At 41.3% G+C, this 21,894-nt stretch overlaps 1 protein-coding gene across 5 annotated transcripts in view; it reads right to left on the minus strand.

Annotated features, from left to right (window-relative positions):
• Window positions 1-21,894, minus strand: part of Atp8a1 (ATPase phospholipid transporting 8A1) — a 227,865-nt gene that overhangs the window by 151,843 nt on the left and 54,128 nt on the right. For 2 of the 5 annotated variants that reach the window (XM_032915816.1, XM_032915818.1), the window contains exons 6-11: window positions 18,716-18,756; window positions 11,207-11,280; window positions 8,337-8,406; window positions 6,937-7,064; window positions 1,502-1,613; window positions 31-196 (exon numbers count right to left, since the gene is read on the minus strand). In XM_032915816.1, the coding sequence (XP_032771707.1) occupies window positions 31-196; window positions 1,502-1,613; window positions 6,937-7,064; window positions 8,337-8,406; window positions 11,207-11,280; window positions 18,716-18,756 (591 nt within the window). Of the gene's footprint in view, window positions 1-30; window positions 197-1,501; window positions 1,614-6,936; window positions 7,065-8,336; window positions 8,407-11,206; window positions 11,281-13,187; window positions 13,292-18,715; window positions 18,757-21,894 lie in introns of all 5 variants that reach the window. The other 3 variants (XM_032915815.1, XM_032915813.1, XM_032915817.1) reach the window with 3 other exon arrangements.

A 21,894-nucleotide genomic window follows, 5' to 3' on the forward strand; every position in this document is an offset into this window, starting at 1 on the left:
GGGACAAGCACGCCAGCCTTCACTGCTCACAGTGTAGATGGAGGTACCAGTCTTTCCCAGAATGCCTTCGGTTCCAAATGGCTGAGCCCACAGAGCACACAAGAGACATGGCGATTAAGATGCAGAATAAAATCAGAATTTGCACATTTGTAATCCGCTCCACATTGGAGAGTTTAAGCGGTGGACTTGTGGAATTCTGCAAAACAAAACAAAATAAAACAAAAGAAGATAAATGGGGAAAACTTCAGCGTTTAGTATTGCATACTTAGCAGTTGATAAGGTAGACAAAGTCACAGCTCAGTACCTGGACTTGAGCTGAAAACTGTTCCAAATGCAAGTGTAATAGGGTGTCCATGGCTGCCACCTCTCTTTCCCAAGACCTCTACACCACAGACACCTTTTCTAGGTTGTAAAACAATGAGAAAAGTGGGGAGGGGTAACATCCGTTTTGGAATATGTCAGGCAGATTAAGATATACATGGCTGCTTAGACAAACAAGGTCTTTTCGCAGCATCTTCTCAGTGCCTTTGCTTAGAAGAGGCAGAGAAAAGGAACTAAGACCCTGAAAACATCTCAGTGTCTAGAGGATCTCTGGTGCTGCTCAGCTACTGTTCTGCTGGACACAGCGGTAATGCTGGACCTGTCATCAATAACAAAGAACTGAGTGGCTTAGGAGGCAGAGGCAGGAGGACCGTGAAGCAAGCCTGACCTACGCAGCAGAGGTCAAAGAAGGCTCTTCTGCTCTGCCTGATGATTCAGTATTCATGCCAGGTCTGTGCTAACCAAACATCCCCAGGACAGAAAAGGAAATCCCTCATAACCAATATAAATGAAGAATAATAGAGTTTCTAGCCAGGCCAGGGTAGGAGCGTCTCACTGTCAATGTCAGCATCTTCACGCCTATAGGACGTGTGGGGACAAAGGCCCTTTAGAGTGGCATTCTGGTTAGCATTTCCAAGTGAGCTCCCTACACTCGTTACTGAATGCAGCTTACATTACAATGCAGAGATGAAGCCCACTTGGGTGTACATGAACACCCGAAGGAGACTAGACGGCAAAAACGGCCTTGTACAGAAATGCCGTTAAAAAGATAACTGTTAGTTTATACTTTCCTTAAAAAAAAAAAAAAAAAACCACCCAAATTTAAAATTCGACCACTGCATTAAAATAAAATCACGAGACAGGCAGTGTTACACAGGCAAGTTGGCGTGAGCATTACAGGTGGAAGACGCTGTGATCAACACACAGCACCTCCACTGGGCACTCATGCGTCAGGTGACCTTGGGGAAAGTTTCACAGCGTTCCCATGTGCAGGGAGCTCTTCTCATAGAGACAGGATTTCAAGGTCTCCTTCACCTTAGTTCCCAGTGTGGGTGTGAGGGCTGAGGCTCAGGGATCTCTGATGGATAGTTTGCTCTGTTCGGGGCAAGTGTAGCAGAGCGATGAATCATGCATTTCCAAGAGACTTAGTCTTAAAAGGTTCCCCAGACAGAAGTCTCACCTGCATCAGCTTGGTGTCGTGTCCAGTGTAGACAACTATCCCGTGAACCCACTGAGTGTTTCTCAACTGAGCCCCTCGAAGAAGGATCTGGTCTGCTCCCAGGGGAACCGTGCTAGGATAGAGTATGCTGGCATTAGAGGTGACATAATCCAAAATGCCCTAGAAACGCACAGTCACTGTACAGTTATCAAAGTCTCCACTATTAAAACTTTATTTCTGGAAAGGAAGTATTTTTTTTCAAAAGGAAGTATTTTTTTTTTAACTAGCAATGATACTTTTCAAATATAACTGTTGGGAAGAAGTTGGTTTTTCCTTAACACCACACTAGCCATTTTTTATATCTTTACTCTCCCTGTGGATTAAAAGTATCCCCCAGACACCCCAATGATGGGTCTCCAGCTCCCCGTATGCTAATATTTGTAGCCGCACCCTTTAGTCTTAGGTGAGTTCATGAGGGTGAGGCCTTCTGATGTTCTTAGTGCCCTGACAAGACCCCCGAGAGCTTTCTTTGTCCAATAAATAGGCACGGAGACGACATTTTTACCAGATGCAAAGATGGCCTTTGTGAGGTCTGAATAGGAATGGTGTCCACACGCTCATGGGCTTGAACTCTATGGCCCATAAAGGAGTGACACCATTAGGAGGTATGGCCTTGTTGGGGTAGGTGTGGCCTTGTTGGAAGAAGTGTGTCACAGCGGGGGGTGCGCTTTGAGGTCGCAGATGTTTAGGCTACGCCTCCTGTGGCATTCACTTCTGCTGCCTGTGGGTCAAGATGGAGCGTCCTCAGCTTCTTCTCCGACACTGTGTCTGCCTCCACACCGCTATGCTTCCTGCCATGGCGGTGATGGATTCACTTTCTGAACGGTAAGCCAGCCCCAACTAGATGCTTTCCTTTCTAAGAGTTGCCATGGTTATGGTGTCTCTTCACAGCAAAAGAAATGCAAACTAAGGCAGCCTCCATCAGAATCCTATCATGCTCCTTGGACTTCATTTCTCAGATGGTAGAAAAACAAATTTCAACTGATAAAATTAACAATCCAAGTCCTGTCATGATGACAGCCCAAGCAAACTACTACAGCATCTCAAACAGCAGGCAGTGTTTGGAAGGTAGGAGCTAACCCTCATATGTGACTCTTCCTGAGATTTAAGTTTATGGAAAATTTGAAAATGGCGTGGCTAAGATATCTTTCCCCTGTACCCTCTCAATAAACACACACACACACATATTGCATTTAAATTAAAAACAACCTTGCACATAACCAGGGCTCAAAACCACACAAATAAAATCATAGCTCACGTCATATTCTGATACTACCATCGCCCTTCTGAAACCCGAGCCTAGACCTAAAGCCTTATAATGTTCATTTTATAGGATTAGCATATCTGTTTTCCAAGAATGCAAAAACATTCCCCAAAAATGGTAATCATTTCGAAGCCATTTGCTTCCTAGATGTTAAAAAGCATTTTCATGAATAAGGCCCAGGCTTGGTCCATTGTGGGCTTTCTCTAAGGCTCGCCTTCGTGGTGAATTATTAGGTGCTACAAACTCAGAGACTCAAGGGTTTGATGGCACAATGTATACTGAAGATATAACGGGAGAGTTGACGGAAATGTACAATCCAAAAACTGAATGGCACAAGGCTCCCTAATAACCAAGGTAGGTTTCATTTAACAAGGAAGGAATGTAAAAATTCAAACATAAAGAAAACTATACTTAAAACTTCTTAGAAAAGGAGGAAACCATCTCTAATGGAGTCTATAAAGAATATAGGACTTGTCAGTCAATAGAGGCCAAGTGAGACGGGGAAGCCTCCATTTCTGGTGGGTTTAGCTGGCCCAGTCAGCTTCCAAGGCTGGGCATAGTTTGGCATGGGGCCTTCCTTCAGGAAATATATTCTCCTGCCTCAGTGAAATGAACCCACGTGTGTGGGTTAGAATGGCCCCTGCAGGAGTCCTCAGGAAACCTCAGTGTATTTTAACTCCATCATTTACGCCCCACAGCAGCAGGCTTAGGGCCCACTGCGATGGATGAAGCACAGTCCACTGGTGAAGGCTTATAAAATGCATGAAGACTGATTACTTTGTATGGGAAAGAGGCTTACGTTTGAGTCAGTCTCTACTCTTTACATCGGGGGCTGAGCTTTTAGTACCTGTGAACCCTCCAGGGACAAAGCCATTGGAATGGCAGAACGCTCTCGCACAGGTGTCAACATCCGGAGTGCACTTCCGGGTTGGGAGGGGCCTGGAGGCTGAAACAGGCTCAGAGCTCTTGGGAAGCTCCTGGACTGTGCTCTAGAGCACCTGTGTACCCACTGCTCCTCACCTATGCGACTGGGCTCAGGACCACATCTCATACATTCATTTCTCTCGACACATTTCTCCCACACTGCCTGCTCCTCCTAGACTGCCCGCATCACTTACTCAGATCGACCTTTCTGGTAAAATAAAGCATATGATAAAACTCTAGGCTTTTAAATCTCGGTGCCATCATATAAAGTTTTCTTTATGGCACGATTTGCTTGGCACTGATGTTATGATAAGGAATGGAAGCTGGCCAGTTAAAAATGTCAGACTTAAGAGACGATGCTCGTACGAATGGCCAAATCTATCATTAGTCTATAACCATATGTTCAAGGAGAGATTACGCTGAAAATTCGAGAATGAACGATTACCTCAAAGATCATAAGAATGTGTTTTGGTGGATTAGATAAGGGTGTCAGTTCGGGATATACTTCCCATGTCATTTATCATAAGACATTTTGGTGCATTAGGTAAGGGTGCATTTCACACGCCATTTACTTGGTTCCTTATTTAATTTTTTTATCATTCACATTCTAACAGTGAGAACACTGCGGCATTCCCCTAGCCTGGTTGAGCCAGTGAATCTAGCTGATGGTTACCTGCACAGCCCACCTATCTGGTAGACAAGCTCTGCTGGGTAGAGGAGGGAAGGAGTGAGGACAGGAAACAGAAGGGGCACCAGACACCCCCACCCTTCTTGCCGTGTTCTGTGCCATGGCTTTGCCTTGCATTGCAACAAAACTCCTTGATAAAGAAGCCTACGCTTGCTATAGCTAATTCTTCTCCATGACATCAGGCTCTCCCTCCTCAGACTGCATCTGTTAAACCCAAATGTTAATGTTCAGACACAGTGCATTTGGTCATGGGTGACAGCGGACCTCACTGTGTCCCTCCCCTTCTCCTTGGCACTTTATTTACCCTTCCTATGTTTCTAGTGCCTGCTCTTCTCCAGGCCTCCCCCCCAGACAGTCCTCAGGGCTTTCAGTTTCTCTGTCTATACCCTTTCAATCTCAACGATCCCCCCTCCCCTCAGGCTCACGAGTTTAAATATCTATACAAACTATCCTCGAAGTTCAGACATATATTTAAATCCCACTTGGACACCGCAAATTTACTAAGTCCAAAACCAGAGGGAGGATGTTTCCCCTTCATAACCCACTCAGGGACCCAAATCCATTCAGAACACCCTGAAATGGCCTACAACGTCTATGGGATCTGGGCCATTATTAACTTTTGTCTTTCACTTCAATTTCTCTTCCTCCAACCGCAGTGATTTGCACTATTTCTTCTGTCTAGATTCCTCTACTTCTAGATATTCACATGCTTAAGGTCCTAACCTTCTGATCACCACTGTTCAAATGTCACTTTCTGAAGGAGGCTGATGTCAATCTCCCTAAGAGATTCCTTCCTTCCTAAGGACATATCATCTGTTTTGTCCTATGCTATCTTTCCCAAAGGCTTTCTGCTTTTTACAAAATGATAAAGGATCACAATTTCTATTTATTCCTTTATTTCTGTCTGCCCTCCAACTACTTTGCCGTAAGAAAGAAACTTCAAAATATTCTCTGGTATGTGTTAATGTCTCTCCAATATTTCCATATTGAAATCTAGTCTTTACTATTGTGGCATTAGGTTGCTAGAGATGATTAAGTCTTGAAGTTTCTGCACTCATGGGGCTGAGGAGATGCTTGTCAGTAAATTGTTTGCTGTCCAATCATGAACACCAAGTTTGATTCTCAGAAGTCATATTAAAAAAAAAAGGCTAGGTATTAGTGTGTGCTTATAATTCCCTACTCTAGGGCACCCAGAATTAGGTGCATACTAAATCCTAGTTAAATGAATAAGAGAAGTTAAGGAAGTTATAGGAAAGATGAGAATCAGGTAGCAGAAACCAAGGAAGGATAGGGAGACAAGAACATCCCAGGGCTTCTATACAGCCAGCCGGACATCTCACATCAGTGCCCCGTATCAAAAGGCTCTCAAGAAACAACACCTGAGGCTGACCTGTGGTCTCTACATGCATCCTTATTATACACATATGGAGTACACACGTACACACACACACACACACACACACACACACACACACACACACACACACACACACACTGCTGTTGAGACTGGGACTACATCATTACAAAGGATGCCCAAAGGCCTCCGTCATGCCAGGATGCAGGGAGCAACACTTCCTTTACAGACACCAAATTTGGTGCCTTGGTCTTCCAGACCCATGAGCAGTAGATTTCTGTTGCTCATAGATTTTTGATTTTTAAGGTACTTTGCTAGAGTGAATGAAAACAGACAAAAAGGCAGGAACATAATATTACCTGGTTATTCAGCATGGCCCTAAGTAATATTTGTAAATCATCTAGGCCAGTGGTTCTCAACCTGTGGGTCATGACCCCTTGGGGTTGAATGACCCTTTTAATAGGAGTCACCTAAGAACACTGGAAAAAAACAAATATTTACATTGCAATCCATAACAAAACTGCAGTTATGAAGTAGCAGTGAAAATAATTTTATGGTTGAGGGTCACCATGAAAGGAACTATATTAAAGGGTCACAGTACCGGGAAAGTTGGGAACCTCTGGTCTAGGCACCTGGAATTTAGGTGTGTACTAAATTCTAGTTAAACAAATAGGGAAAGTTAACGAAGTGGGAGGGTAGATGAGACCCAGGTAGCAGAAACCAGGGACTACACATGACAGCACAGCCTAGGGAAAAAGCATTTACAGAGGAGATAAAAAATTGTCCACCTATTGTGATAGTCTGAACTCAAGGCATCTAGACATCAAAGGACTGGACTGGGGCCAGGGGCTTGGGACAGGAAGGTGATGGCAGGAAATTCAGCTAAAGAACCAGCCACAGGCTATTTACCCACAAAGAATATGTCAGAGTCCTAGAATATCACTGAAAACATCCAACTGCCACACTGCCAAGAACACAGGAACATCTTTGATTCTGTTCCAAGAGTAGAGTCAGGATTCAGCATCCTTACAAAGGATCAGCTGAAATACAGACATGTTTAAAACAGTTGTTGTGACTGAGTATCTAGAACAGAAGATGACCATGTGCGAGCAGACGCAGGAGACACTCACTGTCACAGGGTGATGTGGAGAATGTAGTTTACATACCCATGTCCGTCAAGCCTTATGTTCCCAACAAAATCGTAGAGATGTCGGTTTGGGCTTTCACACTCGATTCTGCCAGAAATTCTCATTAAACTGTCAATGTCTTTGATATCTGATGTTGCTGGTAAACCCTGTTGGCACATTCCCAAATAAACAGAGAGTATTTTAAGTAAGCATTGTGAGGGTGGGCACTCTCCACGCTCTTAGATAAGGAATCTCACCATTTTGCAAGTCATTCTTCCCTTTATCTAATACTGTCTAACTGTAATTTTGGGATACCTTTCTTATCAATGTGACATAGACTGAGTACAGAATTATACAACTTTTATGAAAGTCCTAAAGTATCCATTGCACCACTTCTAAAACTAAAGTCAATACCAGCTACTGTACAGTTTCTGTCTCCTGAGTCTAAAGGAGGTGAGAAACAGTAGAGTTTGCATTCAAAGAGAACAGCTTTGTCTTCCTTTCTCTTTTTCTCCTTCCCTCACTCCCTCCTTTCTTGAGAGGGAGAACTTCGAGCAGTTCTCCATTCACTCAGTTGGAAGAGACCAGCACTGAGGACATCCACCTTTTTAGCCATCTGAGTTTACTTCCCTTCTGATGATCCCGTTCTACCATGGCCCAAACACCCACTGGCATTGCTGTCAATCACCAGGAAGCCCAGGGTATGTATTTAAAATAAACCTCCCTTTTAAAACTTTAACAACAAAATCGTACAGTTGTTTTCTGCTGAATGTAATAGAATACAAAAAGCAAATAGAGAAATATAAAGTAATTTATATCCCCAAGATAAATGTGTTTCTAAAGAGCAGTGGAAATTTTGCTGTTCAGTATGGCAAACCCAATGCTAACTGGGGCCAAGAAAAACGAATTAATTGAACATGTCAAAGAGCTTAAAACACGAGGTATGGGGTAATCCCAGGATTCACAGAGGCAGGTGAACCTCTGTGAGTTTGAGGCCATTGGTCTACATAGTGAATCCAGGCCAACCAGGGCACACTTGTTTTTATAGTCTCTCTCTGTGTCTCTGTGTTTGTTTTTTTCTTTCCCTCCCTGTTTCTCTGTCTCTGTCTCTCTTTCAACACACACACACACACACACACACACACACACACACACACACACACACACACACACACACCAAGAGCTGTTATTACTACTATTATCACTGAAGCATTGGCTATTATATAAAGTAATTAGAATATTAGTTATAAATAATATTTCACAGTGGATCACACTCAACCAATCTTAATTGCACAATACTTAATTCTAAGCAGTTTATAAAATATTTTTCACAATGGTACAAAGAGAAAATAGTTGTCTTTAGACAGAGTCCCTTTTAGACAGAGGCTTCTAAACACATATCACATAGCAGTGACTATGACCCAATATATAGGACTTACTTGTCTAATTTTCAGGTTTGTTTCACCATCTAAGTTGGATGTCTCGATGTAGCACATGGCCTGGGGCTCACTGTTGTTCATAAGTGAGAAACAAAGATTTAGTTGGGACAGGAAAGGAAGAGACCAGCTTATTTAAGTGATCAAACTCATCGAAGCCATTTACTCTACAGAAAGCTATAGTCACCTGGCCTCTTGATGGGTTTCATTCTAACAGCAAGACAGCGTGAGGCACAACTCATGCACGACACTCATGGACCAGCCTTCCAGCCAGGAGACCCCAAAAAGCCATTTCCTCACAACACTCAGTAATGGTTCAAGACAACATCATGAGGAGGCTATTTTAAAACTGCCTATCCCTACAGACACAACAGAGACTGTTTCTGGGAGTGTAAAACAGGGTTGTATCCAGATTTATCTCCAGCTCAGAAATGTCCTGTTTCATTCTCACGGCCCACATGTAAATTAATTATGTAAAATGGTTGATTAAAACCTTCCAGAATGTTCCTTCTTCAAGCTTATACTTATTATCTCAGCCTTTTAGTTGAGGTCACAAGATCATGTAGACCACATACTATTAATAACTTAAGGCTACTTTTAAAGGATGTGTTTTATAGTGGAAGTGGACATTACGCTTTATATTTTCTGGTCTATTAAAAAAACCCTTGATTGAGTGTGTGTGTGTGTGTGTGTGTGTGTGTGTGTGTGTGTGTGTGTGTGTGTGTCTATGCGCTCATGTATGCTATTTGTGGCCTGGTCATATATGTGGGAGAACACACATGGAGATGTGTAGAGGTCAGAGTATAAGCTGAGCCGTGTGTCCTCAGGTGCTGTCCATGTATTTTTGAGGCGGGGTCTCTTACTGGCCTTGAACTTGCTGCGTACACCAGGGCTAACTGGTCAGTGAGCTCAACAGCCTGCCTGTGTCTGTCTCCTTAGGAGTGGGCTTACAAGCACACTACCGCACGTGGGCTTTTTCATGCAGGGTCTCAGGGATTGGACTCAGGTCATCATGTGTATTAGCAAGCACTTTATGAACTTGTCCATCAACCCAGCCTGCCTGAGATGTTCCTGAAGCAAATATCAGCCCACCTGGCCATATTGCTCCTTGTCCTCCAGCTGCCGCATCTGAGGGTTTTAAGTGATTTCTGGATATGGTGGCCTGGGACCTGTGTTCTCCTGTTGTATTACAGCCATTTCACCTTTTTTTTTTTTTTTTTTTTTTTTTTTGGCTTGGCTGCTATGGATGTATGAGTGTGGCCTGACTGTAAAATTTTAACCCTCAGCTCTATAAAAAAGCATTATGAAGATAACCCAAAAAGTATTCTTAAGTTAAACAATCTCATTATCACTTGGCTACATAAGATGTAGCCTAGCTTATTTATCTGATAAATAACTATAAATAGAAAAGAAATTTGCAAACACTGGAATTTTTTAATCAACCTCCATTTTGTACATGTGCAAAATAGACTGCGCTAAGTGCCAGAAATGGGCACGTAAGCTTGAGTTTATCACTGTCTAATTAACAAAAGCTTTACCTAAAGACTTAGACATCAATCATATTTTATAGATTAATTTTAAAGTAACCTCAAGCATTCTTCAAGTTTTCCCCACAAGCTTTCTTTCGTATAGGTTGCTATTTCCCAAGCAGAGAAATCTTTCCATATTAATATCTTCACTCTCAATTATTCCAAAAAATGTTTTTTAACTCATGGTCACAATAGTTGTTTTCAGTCTGGCAACTGTCCAGCTTTATCATTTCCACATATCTGAAACGTAAGTGGCTTCTAAAGCTGTAAATCACATTTCTCTGCCAACACAGAAAAATGGCGGCAAACACAACAGTAAATGAGACCACCAATTCTTTATCTCAGCAGTAAAACTCATTAAACTGTCACTAATAAATATACGTATCCAAAGCCAGTCCTGTAGTAAAATAAAAGTAGCCTAACTCTAATACTGCCCTCCATACAAAACAACTTGTATTGAGCTTCAAATGACTAAGAAATTAGGACGTTCAAATGGCTGACTTCTACCTGACGAGAGGCCAATGAGATACGTCCCAGTTTGGAACATTCCTGACAATGACTTCAGACGGCTGTGACTGCGCTAGCTCTAAGGGCTGTGAAGAGGCAGCAGTCAGGAATCATGCTAGCTCATAAATACTTCAGCAAGTCATGGTGACATCCAAGACAAAGTACAGTCAGGGGCAAAGCAAGCGTTTTGATTAGTAAGTGGAAAAACGGAACAAGGTGCACGGCACAGGACAGACACGGGGACAGCCCACACAAATCACAGCAGTGCGCACTGGTTCAGAAGTTACAGCAGGGATGAAGTTGGATCCCAAAGCATGCAGTACGGAAAGGTACAACATCCAGCCTCGTGCAGGGGTCCTCTATAAACCCTATACAAGCCCAAATCTTAGTTGCAGTTACTGCAGAAATTCCACAGAACTTGCAGACAATTTAAAATATAAGAATAAGAAGATACCCTTACAAGGTAATCGGTTTTCCGTGATTGAGTCACGAAAAGCTTAACACTGTTCACATACAATATCCTGGAGAGTCAATAACTAAAGCCTTAAAGGCGAGGCACGTTGTTAAAACATATGTGACTTAATGCACGAGAAAGTAAACTCCCTTGGGCTCCTGTGGGGAGTCCCAGGGGTTCAATTTGCCCAGCTGAGGACAAAGAGCGTCCAGCACCGTATTCGTGAAGTGCCTTTACAATATCTCCAGTCCACGTCATCCAGGAGCACACGCATTTGTGCTTTACAGGAAGAGATCCAGCCCAACCGCATTTGGGTGCAGTTGTTCTTTGGTTTAAGCTGAGGACCCACGTACACACGCCCTGTGCCACTCTGTGGTTCTGACCTTGAGGACAGACTGATGAGATCTGCTGGGAGATGCTCCCCATTGGTCACCTTCACTATCTCCCCCACTGCCACCTACATGTCCCAGTTTAAAAGAATTAAAATGGGGAGGAGGAAAAAAAAAAAAAAGAAGAAACGAATAACAGAGAAAACAAAAACCAAACAAATGGACAAAAGAGACAGAAGGTTTGGAATTATTACAGAAGAGGATTCATGTTAATAAAAATATCTAATGCCGATTTTTTCAAAACTTATTTTGATCAGGCCTGAAGGGAGAGATGAAAATGTTTAATACTCAAAGATCGCCTATTTGATTTAAAGCTGCCCGATTTTACATTTCTAAGGTGAAAATCTAGTATTTTAAAGTTGACATAAAAGCATTTATCAAATTAAATAAAAAACATTTTATAGAGTTACCGTACAGATTTCCTTTCCTTAAAGTCCTCGATTTGCTGCAAACTTTGTTTACTCCAAGCAAATCAGCGAAGAAGTGATCTTAAACCTATTTGTTACCTATTTGAGGGACAAGTGCACCTAGCCCCCTTCTCTCAGACACTGCACAAGTGACTTTGTTCTGACTCCAAAACGCTTTCAAGTTGACTGCTCCCGATTGTATTAACTTGCGCGGAGAGCTGCACAGATGTCTTAGGCACTCAGAGGGCATGGCTGCACCACTGGAGTGATTTAATAATTAGTAACTATAAGTAACACACTGTGGTTCAGAGCATATAGGAGCGTAGGCCTTGTATCCAGAGACACATGAAAGTCACACCAAGAATCTGCCTGGGTTGCTCTCTTCCATGTTTCTCCCACATAAATGTATCCGTGGCTACGTGCTAACACTTCTGCTTGCTCATTTCAGATTGAAAGTCACTGAAAAAACAGAACTGGCAGTGATATTCCTGCTTTAATTTTAGGCTACCTCAGGCTCATCCCCGAACTTGCTCCCACCCAGATAAGGAAAGCCAATAAGCTAATAATTCCGTTTTAGACACTCTCTCCACCAAAGCTGTAGACAAAGGTAACTACGTCAGACTTAAGAACAGTCATTTGTGCTACACAGAGACATCAGCTGGGGAAATCAGAACAGCCTGGGCGATTTCAAACGTCCAAATACCTGATTCTATAAACGGCCAAGGACTGACTGCTTTCCCGATTACGCTTCGCTAGCTTGGAAAAAAAACCCAATCGTTCTCAATCATGACCTGATTAAATAGATTTTGAAAAAAGGACACTGTCCATATTTTTATGTGGATTTTACAAATCAAACTGTCCAAGGAAATGATGATAAACAACCTCAAGAACGTTAAAACACATTTCTTCTTTGTTTATTTTAGGACCCCCTGTGAGGTTTTAAATCCTGAATTCATTCAAGGACTAGTGTGGTAGCTTTTAATCCTAAGGCCGTATGCTCTGAATACTGATTCACAATTATCTTAAAATGTGAATGCTACAATAACAGAAAGATCTATACTCAGTAACGGAAGGGACTGGAGGGGAAGAATAAAGTTCTCAGTTTGGTGGGAAAACTGTGTCATTTGGAAAGGCACAATGACAGTAAGAAATCACTCATCCATTCTCTTGTAGCATTTCACCACGAGGAACAGGAAGGTTTGCAAGAGATGACCCCGTCGCAGTAAAGGGGTTTATTATAAATGAGGACCGAAAAGAGAAGAGTCAACAGAGCCCAGTCCATGGACGGCATAATATAAATGACAGGGACTCATAGACAGAGTTAGTGGTCCACACATACCGCAGGGCTCTGGAAGGAGCCAGAGAGAGAGGAGACTGGGTTATGCAGTACCTGATACTCAGTCTATTTGGCACACATGAAGCCAATCAGTTTTGTAAATGCTTAATTAAGAATCATGGGAGGTTTGAAATTCTTCGTTTATTCTTTATTTCCTTGGAGGAATCACAAGGTCAATGCAGGGTAGAGAAACCATCCTCTACACTGTTTGAGCATCAGTAGGTGTCTCTACCTTGACGAGAGAAGGACAGTGTCAGCAGGTATATACTCTTTGCCTTTTATTATAACTATATCTCCAACATTTACCTGAAAGAAAACTGGGAATTGGTTAATTATCTGCATGGAAAGATAGTAAAAAAAATACAACCCATTTTATTAATGCACAGAATTTTTTAAAAGTTCTAATCTCCACAAAATGGCATAATATTAGAGGTGAATTTATATTTGTTTTTATCTGTTATTTATCTTAAAAAGATGTTTTGATCAGTTCTACCTACACACTTGATTGACATCTCCACTTCTTAAATGCTCTCACTTTGACATAAAAACAAGAAGGAGGAATCCGCAGTTAGAACCTCTTCCTTAAGGGAGTCTCTGTACAAGTGAAGAAGTGGCAGCTGTGAGCTGTCGCTTTAATTTATAACTGAGAAAGGAAGAAAACATCTAGGGCTCTAAGTTTCTGAGTCACATATTCAGGATGAATGGGAAAGCCGAGAGTCAAATGCACACCTACTTATCTCTCATAGCCTGAGTTTTGCATAACTCTAAAGAGACTATCAGTGTAGTTCAAATAACATAAACCACAATTTTTCATTATTATATAGTAGCACTTTTTTAACCTTTGAGTATGGCATGAAGGTGAATTAAAGTTCTGTCGTGGCCAGAAACTACTGGAAGCTATTTTGTCAGGCTCTTACTGCTTTTGGCAAATAGCTTTTACAAAACGCCAAGTCTAAACTCAGCAACAGCCTGGCTCTGCTTAGGCACGGGACCCTCAGTGGGGATCATCATGTAATTACTACAGCCGGGGTCACTGCAGTAATTTACCTATTGGGAGAGATAGTGCGGGAATGCTGGAGAGTGGCACCTTATTAACTATGGTGTATATGCCCACTTTCCAGACAGGAAAGTGCTGGATGCATGCTTTTAAAATTAAAAAAAAAAATAATAATCACTTCAGTTGAAACCTGCCATGTGGACATCGAAAAATGCCCAAAATACCGAGGCTGTTGGAATTGAACACTCACTACCTCAAAAGAGGGTGAACATACAAAAAAAAAAAAAAAACCAAAAACAAACTATAAAAATGATATGTATAAATACACGATGTCCTTTTATAATGTGCTGTAACTAACAGTACCAAGGACAAAAAGATTATGAAAGACAAGTGCTCTGCAGTCAAGGCACTTAGAGGGAATGCCAACCCAGTTACCATGTAGCCAGTCCTTAATCGTCTCCATGTGTTAAGATTTTTCCTTCAATTAAACTACGCGCTTCAGAAAACAAGGGCTGCAACGCCTCCAGGGGCGTTAGGTTGATGCATTCGACTGCTGAGAATTCCTAACGGGCTGCAGTGCTACCCAGCTCCTTTCTTCATTGCGAGACAGCAGAAGGGCTTGGGTTATAAGCGGAAGAAAATATAACCCCTTCCATGGATGCTGTACTGTGGGGACTCCAGCAGCCTGGAGAGCCAGGAGCTCACTCATTGCCCAAGTAGCTCTCACGATGTGAGGAAAGCAGGGGACCCCTTTCCTTGCCTGTGTTTGAGACCTGTTTCTCAAAGATCCCTAAGCAACTTTCTCTCCTGGTTCTAACCTCCTAACACGGTGTTCTTCACTCCAGAATGAGGGAACCAAAAGAAGGGCAGGCTGGGACAGAAGCAATGCACTGAGCACGGATCCCGCTGGAGGACGTTGGGAAATATTTAGGGCTTCTGATTCACTGCCTTCAACTTCCCCAAGCCACGGACATGAGCAATTATAATCAAAGATTATGAAAAAGGCATTAAAATAATCTAACTATAAAGGACTTACTTAAGAATCATACTATTTCCGATTGTAGGTAACAACATATCTGCATTTCATATGAGAATTTTTCAGGATACAGTTTTCATCCAGAGAAATCTGTCTCGTGGTGAGAACTTACCCCTTAGACAGTTTGCTGTGACTTTCAGCTATGCACACAGCTCCCATGCCATATTTCCCAGCTGTGCCAGAAATATTTACTTGTTTCAAGATCCTTCAGCTAGATTCTCTACTTGGACCTGTCTCAAAAAAACCTGAGCAGTGATCTTTGCACGTCTCCGTGAAGAACCAGTCTGTGTGGTGAGAGCAAGCGGGCCAGATGCTGCTGTTTCAAGAGATACAGAATCTTCACCACCAGCCCCCAAGGGGGGAGGCTTTGTCAGGACAATGCTTTTTTTAAAAATCTTGAAACTTCACCTTTGTTACAGAGAAACTACTTCGTGGCCATCTGGAGTGCTGGCCTGCTAACATCTGAGAGCATCCTGATGTTCTGTGGTGACTGAATGGACACTGACAAAGCTATTAAGTCTTCTGAGAGACATTAAAAACACCCACACACTGAGAATCGCAGTGACATTACCTGGAAGTAAAGTCCATTTGCCAGTGGGTTTTTCATACCACAAGGGCATGCGGATGGCGTTACTGGTTTGAGTTTACTAAGTTTATTTTTCATTGTACAAAGTTTCACGTGAACCATTGACAAGACCTGTCCCAGAAATATGGCCAAGCCACCACCAAGAAAGTCTGCATCTGTGTCATTTGTGTCTACTGCTTGCTCAATACACTTTTTTTTTTTCTTTTTGCATGGCTGGCAGCTCAGTAGCACAGGTCTACTCTTTTACATGTGATTACATTTTACGATACAGATGCCACTACATGTTTTGTTACCTACGATGAGCCCATTCACTGCTCGGCACATACATTTAATAAATATTTACTGAATGAGTGTATATAACTTTCTGTGTTATAAATAAAATCGAAGTTTTACTTGTCATAAAATATGGGTGCGGAACACTGACTTACTCGCCTGTTCTCGAGTGTATGTGTATTCTAGCTTTAAATCTTATAAAAACATTTTGAATGTGTAGACTTTCTCATGCTTTATGATTGTTGTAGAGATGGGCTATAAATTACCAGGATCTTCTGTATGAATTTTATCATGGGCAGTCATAATTCTAGACTGCAACAGTATGCTAATGTAATATAAAATAAAAATTCTGGAACATGAGTTTCTCATATTTATTTGACCATGAATGAAACATTGATTACACTTACGTTTGTACTTTTTGTTGTTTGGTTGGCCATCACACCAAGTCTAGTTGATATTCCTTCTTGCTTTTTACGGACTTTGTTTTATTGTTTGTTTGTTTAAAGAATAATAACCTAAATCTTTTGTCTTATTTGGTACCAATATTTAATATATTCCTCTCAATTATTTGTTGCATCTTTTGTATAGGTTTAAAATTTATATAACCACGATCATGAGATATTGATCTTTCCCACATACTTATTAAAATTCTATAAATGTGTATTTCAAAACAGCATTTTAACACTCAACTCTTTTAGCCAGATGGAATTTATTTTTGCACAAATCATGATTTAGATGTAACCGAAATATTCAAGTATTATTTCTTGACCCTGCCAATCTCCAATTTCTCCTTGCTTATTAAATATCGAACCTGCCTCATTTCAGGACACTGGATTCTTCTCTATTTTATCTGTTAGCATCTACTTTTGAAATAGACTTTTAAAACTGTTATATTAATAATTTGAAATAATCAATCTCTTGTTTTTAATTTTGAAAGACTATACATTATATATTTACCTGAATCCCTTTTTTTGGTGGTGTGTGAGAGACAAAGTCTTACTGTATAGAGCAGGCTAACCTCAAACTTGAGACTACCTTCCTGACGTAGATTCCTGAGTGCTGGGATCACTGACATGTGCTATCATACACTGACATGTGCTATCATACACTGACATGTGCTATCATACACTGACATGTACTATCACACCAGCCTCACTCATGTTAATATTTGACATCTAGAGAGCATCTGCTTTCTTCTCACAGCTCACACAAAGTTTGCTCATAAGCATTCCATGTATTAGTAAGAATGAGGTCTTCCCTATGTTTCCTAACAATACTGCCAACATCAAAATATTATGAGTTTTGCATGTTTATTGTGAATTCATCATTGAACCAATTTTATGAATATAACTATCTAGTTATAATTACTAAATAACGTCAGCTCTTTTTAACTGGGTGGCCTTTTGATAATACCTTAAATTCTATCTTTTCATATACACATTAAGTGTGGCCTTGACCTCAAGAATGACCAGCGATGCTATCAATATAGGCAACCACAGTTAGTGATTTGTTATCTTTATCTATTAAAAATCTAAAAGTGAGAGTTACGATAATCTGTGTTCAACAGTACACCCTCATAATAATGGTTGTCGTGAGGAAAATTTTACAATGGAGTGAAAGGGAGTTACTTCTCAACTTTGTATATTACCTGAGCGAGAAGTCTTGGTAAGAAGAAAAAAACCGTGTCTTTCTGTTAACTATACTGATAACCCTTGCAATACAGTGCACCCACATTCAATAAACTGTATCTGAATACATCCCATCTGACTTCTTTGTAAAATGTTTAAGCCCACAAGTAGCTGATGAACCCATAAAAGCATGGCATTCCTGAAAGTTTTTAGCTGTTTTGTTTTCTACTTCATTCTTCTGAAACAGAGCTGCCTACTATAGAAATATGGAACGGTAAAGGTGTTTTCCTCCTTATTACTTTAATGTCAAAGACCAGAGAGCAGAGAGCTGTGAATTTCCACGTCTCTACAAGAGGAGATGTCAGTTCTAACTAGTGATTTAAAAAAAAAATCAACAAATAATCAGTTTTTTGTTTGTTTGTTTTTTATTGAGAAGAGACCTTCTCCCTCCACTGACATAGTGGCCAGGACCATCACAAAGGAGAACTGTGTGCACGGACCTCAGTGGAGCATAAATGAAGTGGCGGCAGACAACACTTTTGTTGTCCCAGGAAGATAATGTGAGATATACATCCGGTGCTCACTGCCCTGGCCAAAGAAGCCATCTGATGGCCACCAATGGTCCGTGTGGATGACCGGGAGATGTGTGTTCTGGAACTGTGGAAGGACTACCAGTTGTCCTTGCTTACCTTTTGCAAGTAATGGCTACAAGAACAGACACCTGGCTAACACTTGCCATATTGTGACTGCGCTCACAACGGTGGAGTTCCTAGGTAGCAGGTCAACTGACTTCTGCTTCATTAGAGAATGACATTCAGTTTGCATGACTACCTGTCTTTAAATAGTGGTAAATGTAAATGGGGTGATTTCCCTATATGAGTTTGAACTAAAGCATGCAAATGTGAAATTGCAGAATTCAAATTTCCTTTACTTGGACAGTAGATGATTAAAAACAAAATTCACAACACAAAATAAATAAAATCTATGAACGAGTACTCAAAATATACTGTGAAACATGAATGTTCTAGGTAGTACTTTCCAGAAGAACAGTCTTCCTGGAAGAGTACAGAGATGCTCGGCCTATGGAGCTAAGTGAAGGCTTCATGAATGCTTACTGTGATTACTAAACAGCTTCTGTATTAGTAGGGTTGTTGACATTTGCTTCTAATACATACAAAAATTATGCTATAAAGTAAAGTTTTATGCATTTCTTCTAGATTAAAATAAAGCCAATGCATACCTTTTCCCAGTGAACAATTTCCCAAGCACCATTTCTCAAAACTGCAAAGAAAAAAAATGACATTTTAAAGATCATTTTTTTCTACCAATCACAGAGTTCTACCTAATGAAATGATTATTTTAAACAAATAGCTTCTAATGAAATGGCTAGTGGCAATATTATATCTTTAGAAACTAGTTGTGGTCGCAAGGGGCATGCAAAGAACTACAAACTCTTGATTTCTATGTCAGCCCCTGCAGTAATTCATCTCCAACTCAAGGCAGCCTCACTGGAGCAGCTGCATGACTCCTCCAAGTCACAGGGGAACCTCAACATTGAGTAGGGGTTGCGGGTGGGGAGGGGAAAATTGACAAATTATGTTAAAGGAAAATGCCTAGCCTACATCCATTCTCTAAGGACAGCCATTATTCTGTGGTGGTCCTCGTCTACATGCGTTATAGTCATTATCAATTTTAATCTTGAATAGACAAAGACAGTAATGCAAGGACATCACAAAATTTTAATAAATAAGACTTTAATACAAAGAAGAAACAGAAAAGAACCCTGTGTTATTAGGTCCATAATAATGCAAAAACATGGGGTTGGGGATTTAGCTCAGTGGTAGAGCGCTTGCCTAGCAAGTGCAAGGCCCTGGGTTCAGTCCCCAGCTCCGAAAAAAAGAAAAGGGAAAAAAAAATAATGCAAAAACATTCCATGTTTGGCTTAGTAGGAAAAGTGAAAGACGCTATTCTTAAATCATGAGAAGAGCATTTTACAGTGGACTTCCTGCCTTGTTGCACAGTATGGGTACTCAGTACCTCTAACCTCACCCACTCTAGGTTTGTGATGTAATCCTGAGCACGGCGATGCACCCCAAACACTGAAAACAGTACAAGCGAGGCAGGGACCGCTGCGCTTACAACTTAAAACACCAAGGCCCAATGATAAATGGCCCAGACATGAAATCCTTGAGGGCAAAGCCAAGGTTTGCTCTGACATCAGAAACAGCACAGCACATACACAATGGGAAATGACAAACTAAGCAATTAATAGGAAAAATTACATGACACTCAGTTCATGGCACAGTAACAGTAGTTAACGCATGCTATACCCGAAAACTGAAGAATCTCACCAAAGACAACCACGTGAGGGGATGGATGTGTTAATTAGGCTGATGCAACTCACCACAATACACACATACAATCCCCCGTGGGCACTGTTATTTTAGGAGCGTTCCTCCCACCAGGATACCACAATCTGCAGATGCTTAAAGCCCTGTCCACAGAAAACAGGATTTACGTACAACCCGTGCACACCCCCGTAAATAATTGAGATATCCAGGTTACTGAGATTGCCTGATGCGAACACTAGAAAACCAGTTATTATTATTTCATAGTAACTAGGACATCATGGCACGAGCAAGGTCTGCACTCACTCAATGCATACACACTTCCGTTTACGTTAATATTTTTGCCCTGAGGCTGTTTGAATCTGTAAATGCAGAGCCCATTGTTACAGAGGACGGACTACAGAGCAAAATGCAAAGTGTTATAAATATATATATTTAGACTTATAGAAATGTATGTAATTTTGCAAAAAAAATCAGAGCACTGATTATTGTATGTTAAGAATTGAATATAAAAATCACATGAGAAGAAAATAAAGCATTTTATCGTATCAGGAAGCTTTCTCTAAGGCGAGGCAACCTTGGGTTGAATACCATGCTGTGACGGCGTGAACAGCTCCTTCCAGGAGAGTCAGAAGCCTTCCACAGCAGTCATGGCTGCTCGCTGTCTCGCACCTGGCCTGCTCCCCTCGGTTACAGTATCTGCCTTGTCATCCTCATGGCTTTCCTTCTCAACTGAAGTAAAACTTACAACACATCGTAAGTGTTCTGGTCCGTGAGCTTTGAGAAGGGTGGATAGTTGTGTGTCCACTTCTAGCAAGCTGGAAGTCTACAGAAGGGCTGCCTGTGCCCTGGCTGCAATCCCCATCCCTCAAGACGCAGAAGCCACTGTCAGTTGTGTGCCATAGGGTGGTCCTGGATTTCACGTACAGTCATCCCCTTCTGTATCCACAGGTTCTAATTTGTGGACTCAACTAATTGTGGCTAGAAAATAGTTTTTAAAAAAGTAACTATGGTTATATAAAACATGTACAGATATTTTTTAAAATCATCATTATTTTCTAACCAAGACAGATATTATAATTCTTTACATAGTATGTATAATGAGTTAGGTACTGCTATAACCTTACTACAAGATATCCCTGTAGGCTCATATTATGAAAAGCTGGTCCCAGCAGGGAGTAATATATTAGAAGACTCTGGAAACATCAGAAAACAGAGTCTAAATGGAGGAAGAAGGGAGCTGCTTTTTCTTTCTTCCTTTGAAGATTATACTGGGTACCTAGTCTCTTCCTCTCTCTTTGCTTCCTGTCTGCCACCAGCTGTTTAGTTCTTCACCACACACTCCTACCAGCCACCATGATGCTCTGCTCAGGTCCTTGGAGCCAAGTGGTCATGGATTCTAAAACCATCAGCGCTATTTATATCATACAATTCATTACAGTGGGGGGAAGTAACCAACAAATGTATCACAAGTAATCCAGGGATGACTTACGGTATCCGGGGCACTGTTGACAGGTTATATTTAGCATTTAAGTGTTTGGTATGAAGGACTTGAGCACCTGGGGAGCTCCTTGTCTTAGGGCCAGGACCCTAGAGCTATTCCCCAAGTGGACAGTGATGGGTACTTTACATGACTCCTACTCCGTCTGTTTGCATCCCCCTTCTGTTTAGATATCAGAGACTTTGAATAAAAGGTTTTCCTCTCCTTCAGTGTGCTGGCATAGCATGTGACAGGCTGACCTCTGACCTCTGCATTTACCCTGTTACCCCGCTTTCAGGTCCTCATGCCACCTTGCACTGTTATGGAAAAATCTCTGAGGTAGTTACTCTAAGTCACCTAACTTGTCTTTTGTGATGGTAATTTGACTGTTTTAAGTCCTTTGTATTCTACAAATTTTATAAATTTATAAAATTTATGACTTTTTTAAAAAAAAGTTTGCTCATTCCCTCCCTCCCTCCCTCCCTCCCTCCCTTTCTTCTTTTCTTCCCTTCTGACAAATGTTTCACTATAAAGTCCATGTTGACCGTGACCTTGAAAGCCCCTGAATGCTGAGATTGTCTAAGTGTTACC

Source organism: Rattus rattus, chromosome 11 (assembly GCF_011064425.1).
Source record: "Rattus rattus isolate New Zealand chromosome 11, Rrattus_CSIRO_v1, whole genome shotgun sequence".
Classification (NCBI taxonomy): Eukaryota; Metazoa; Chordata; class Mammalia; order Rodentia; family Muridae; genus Rattus; species Rattus rattus.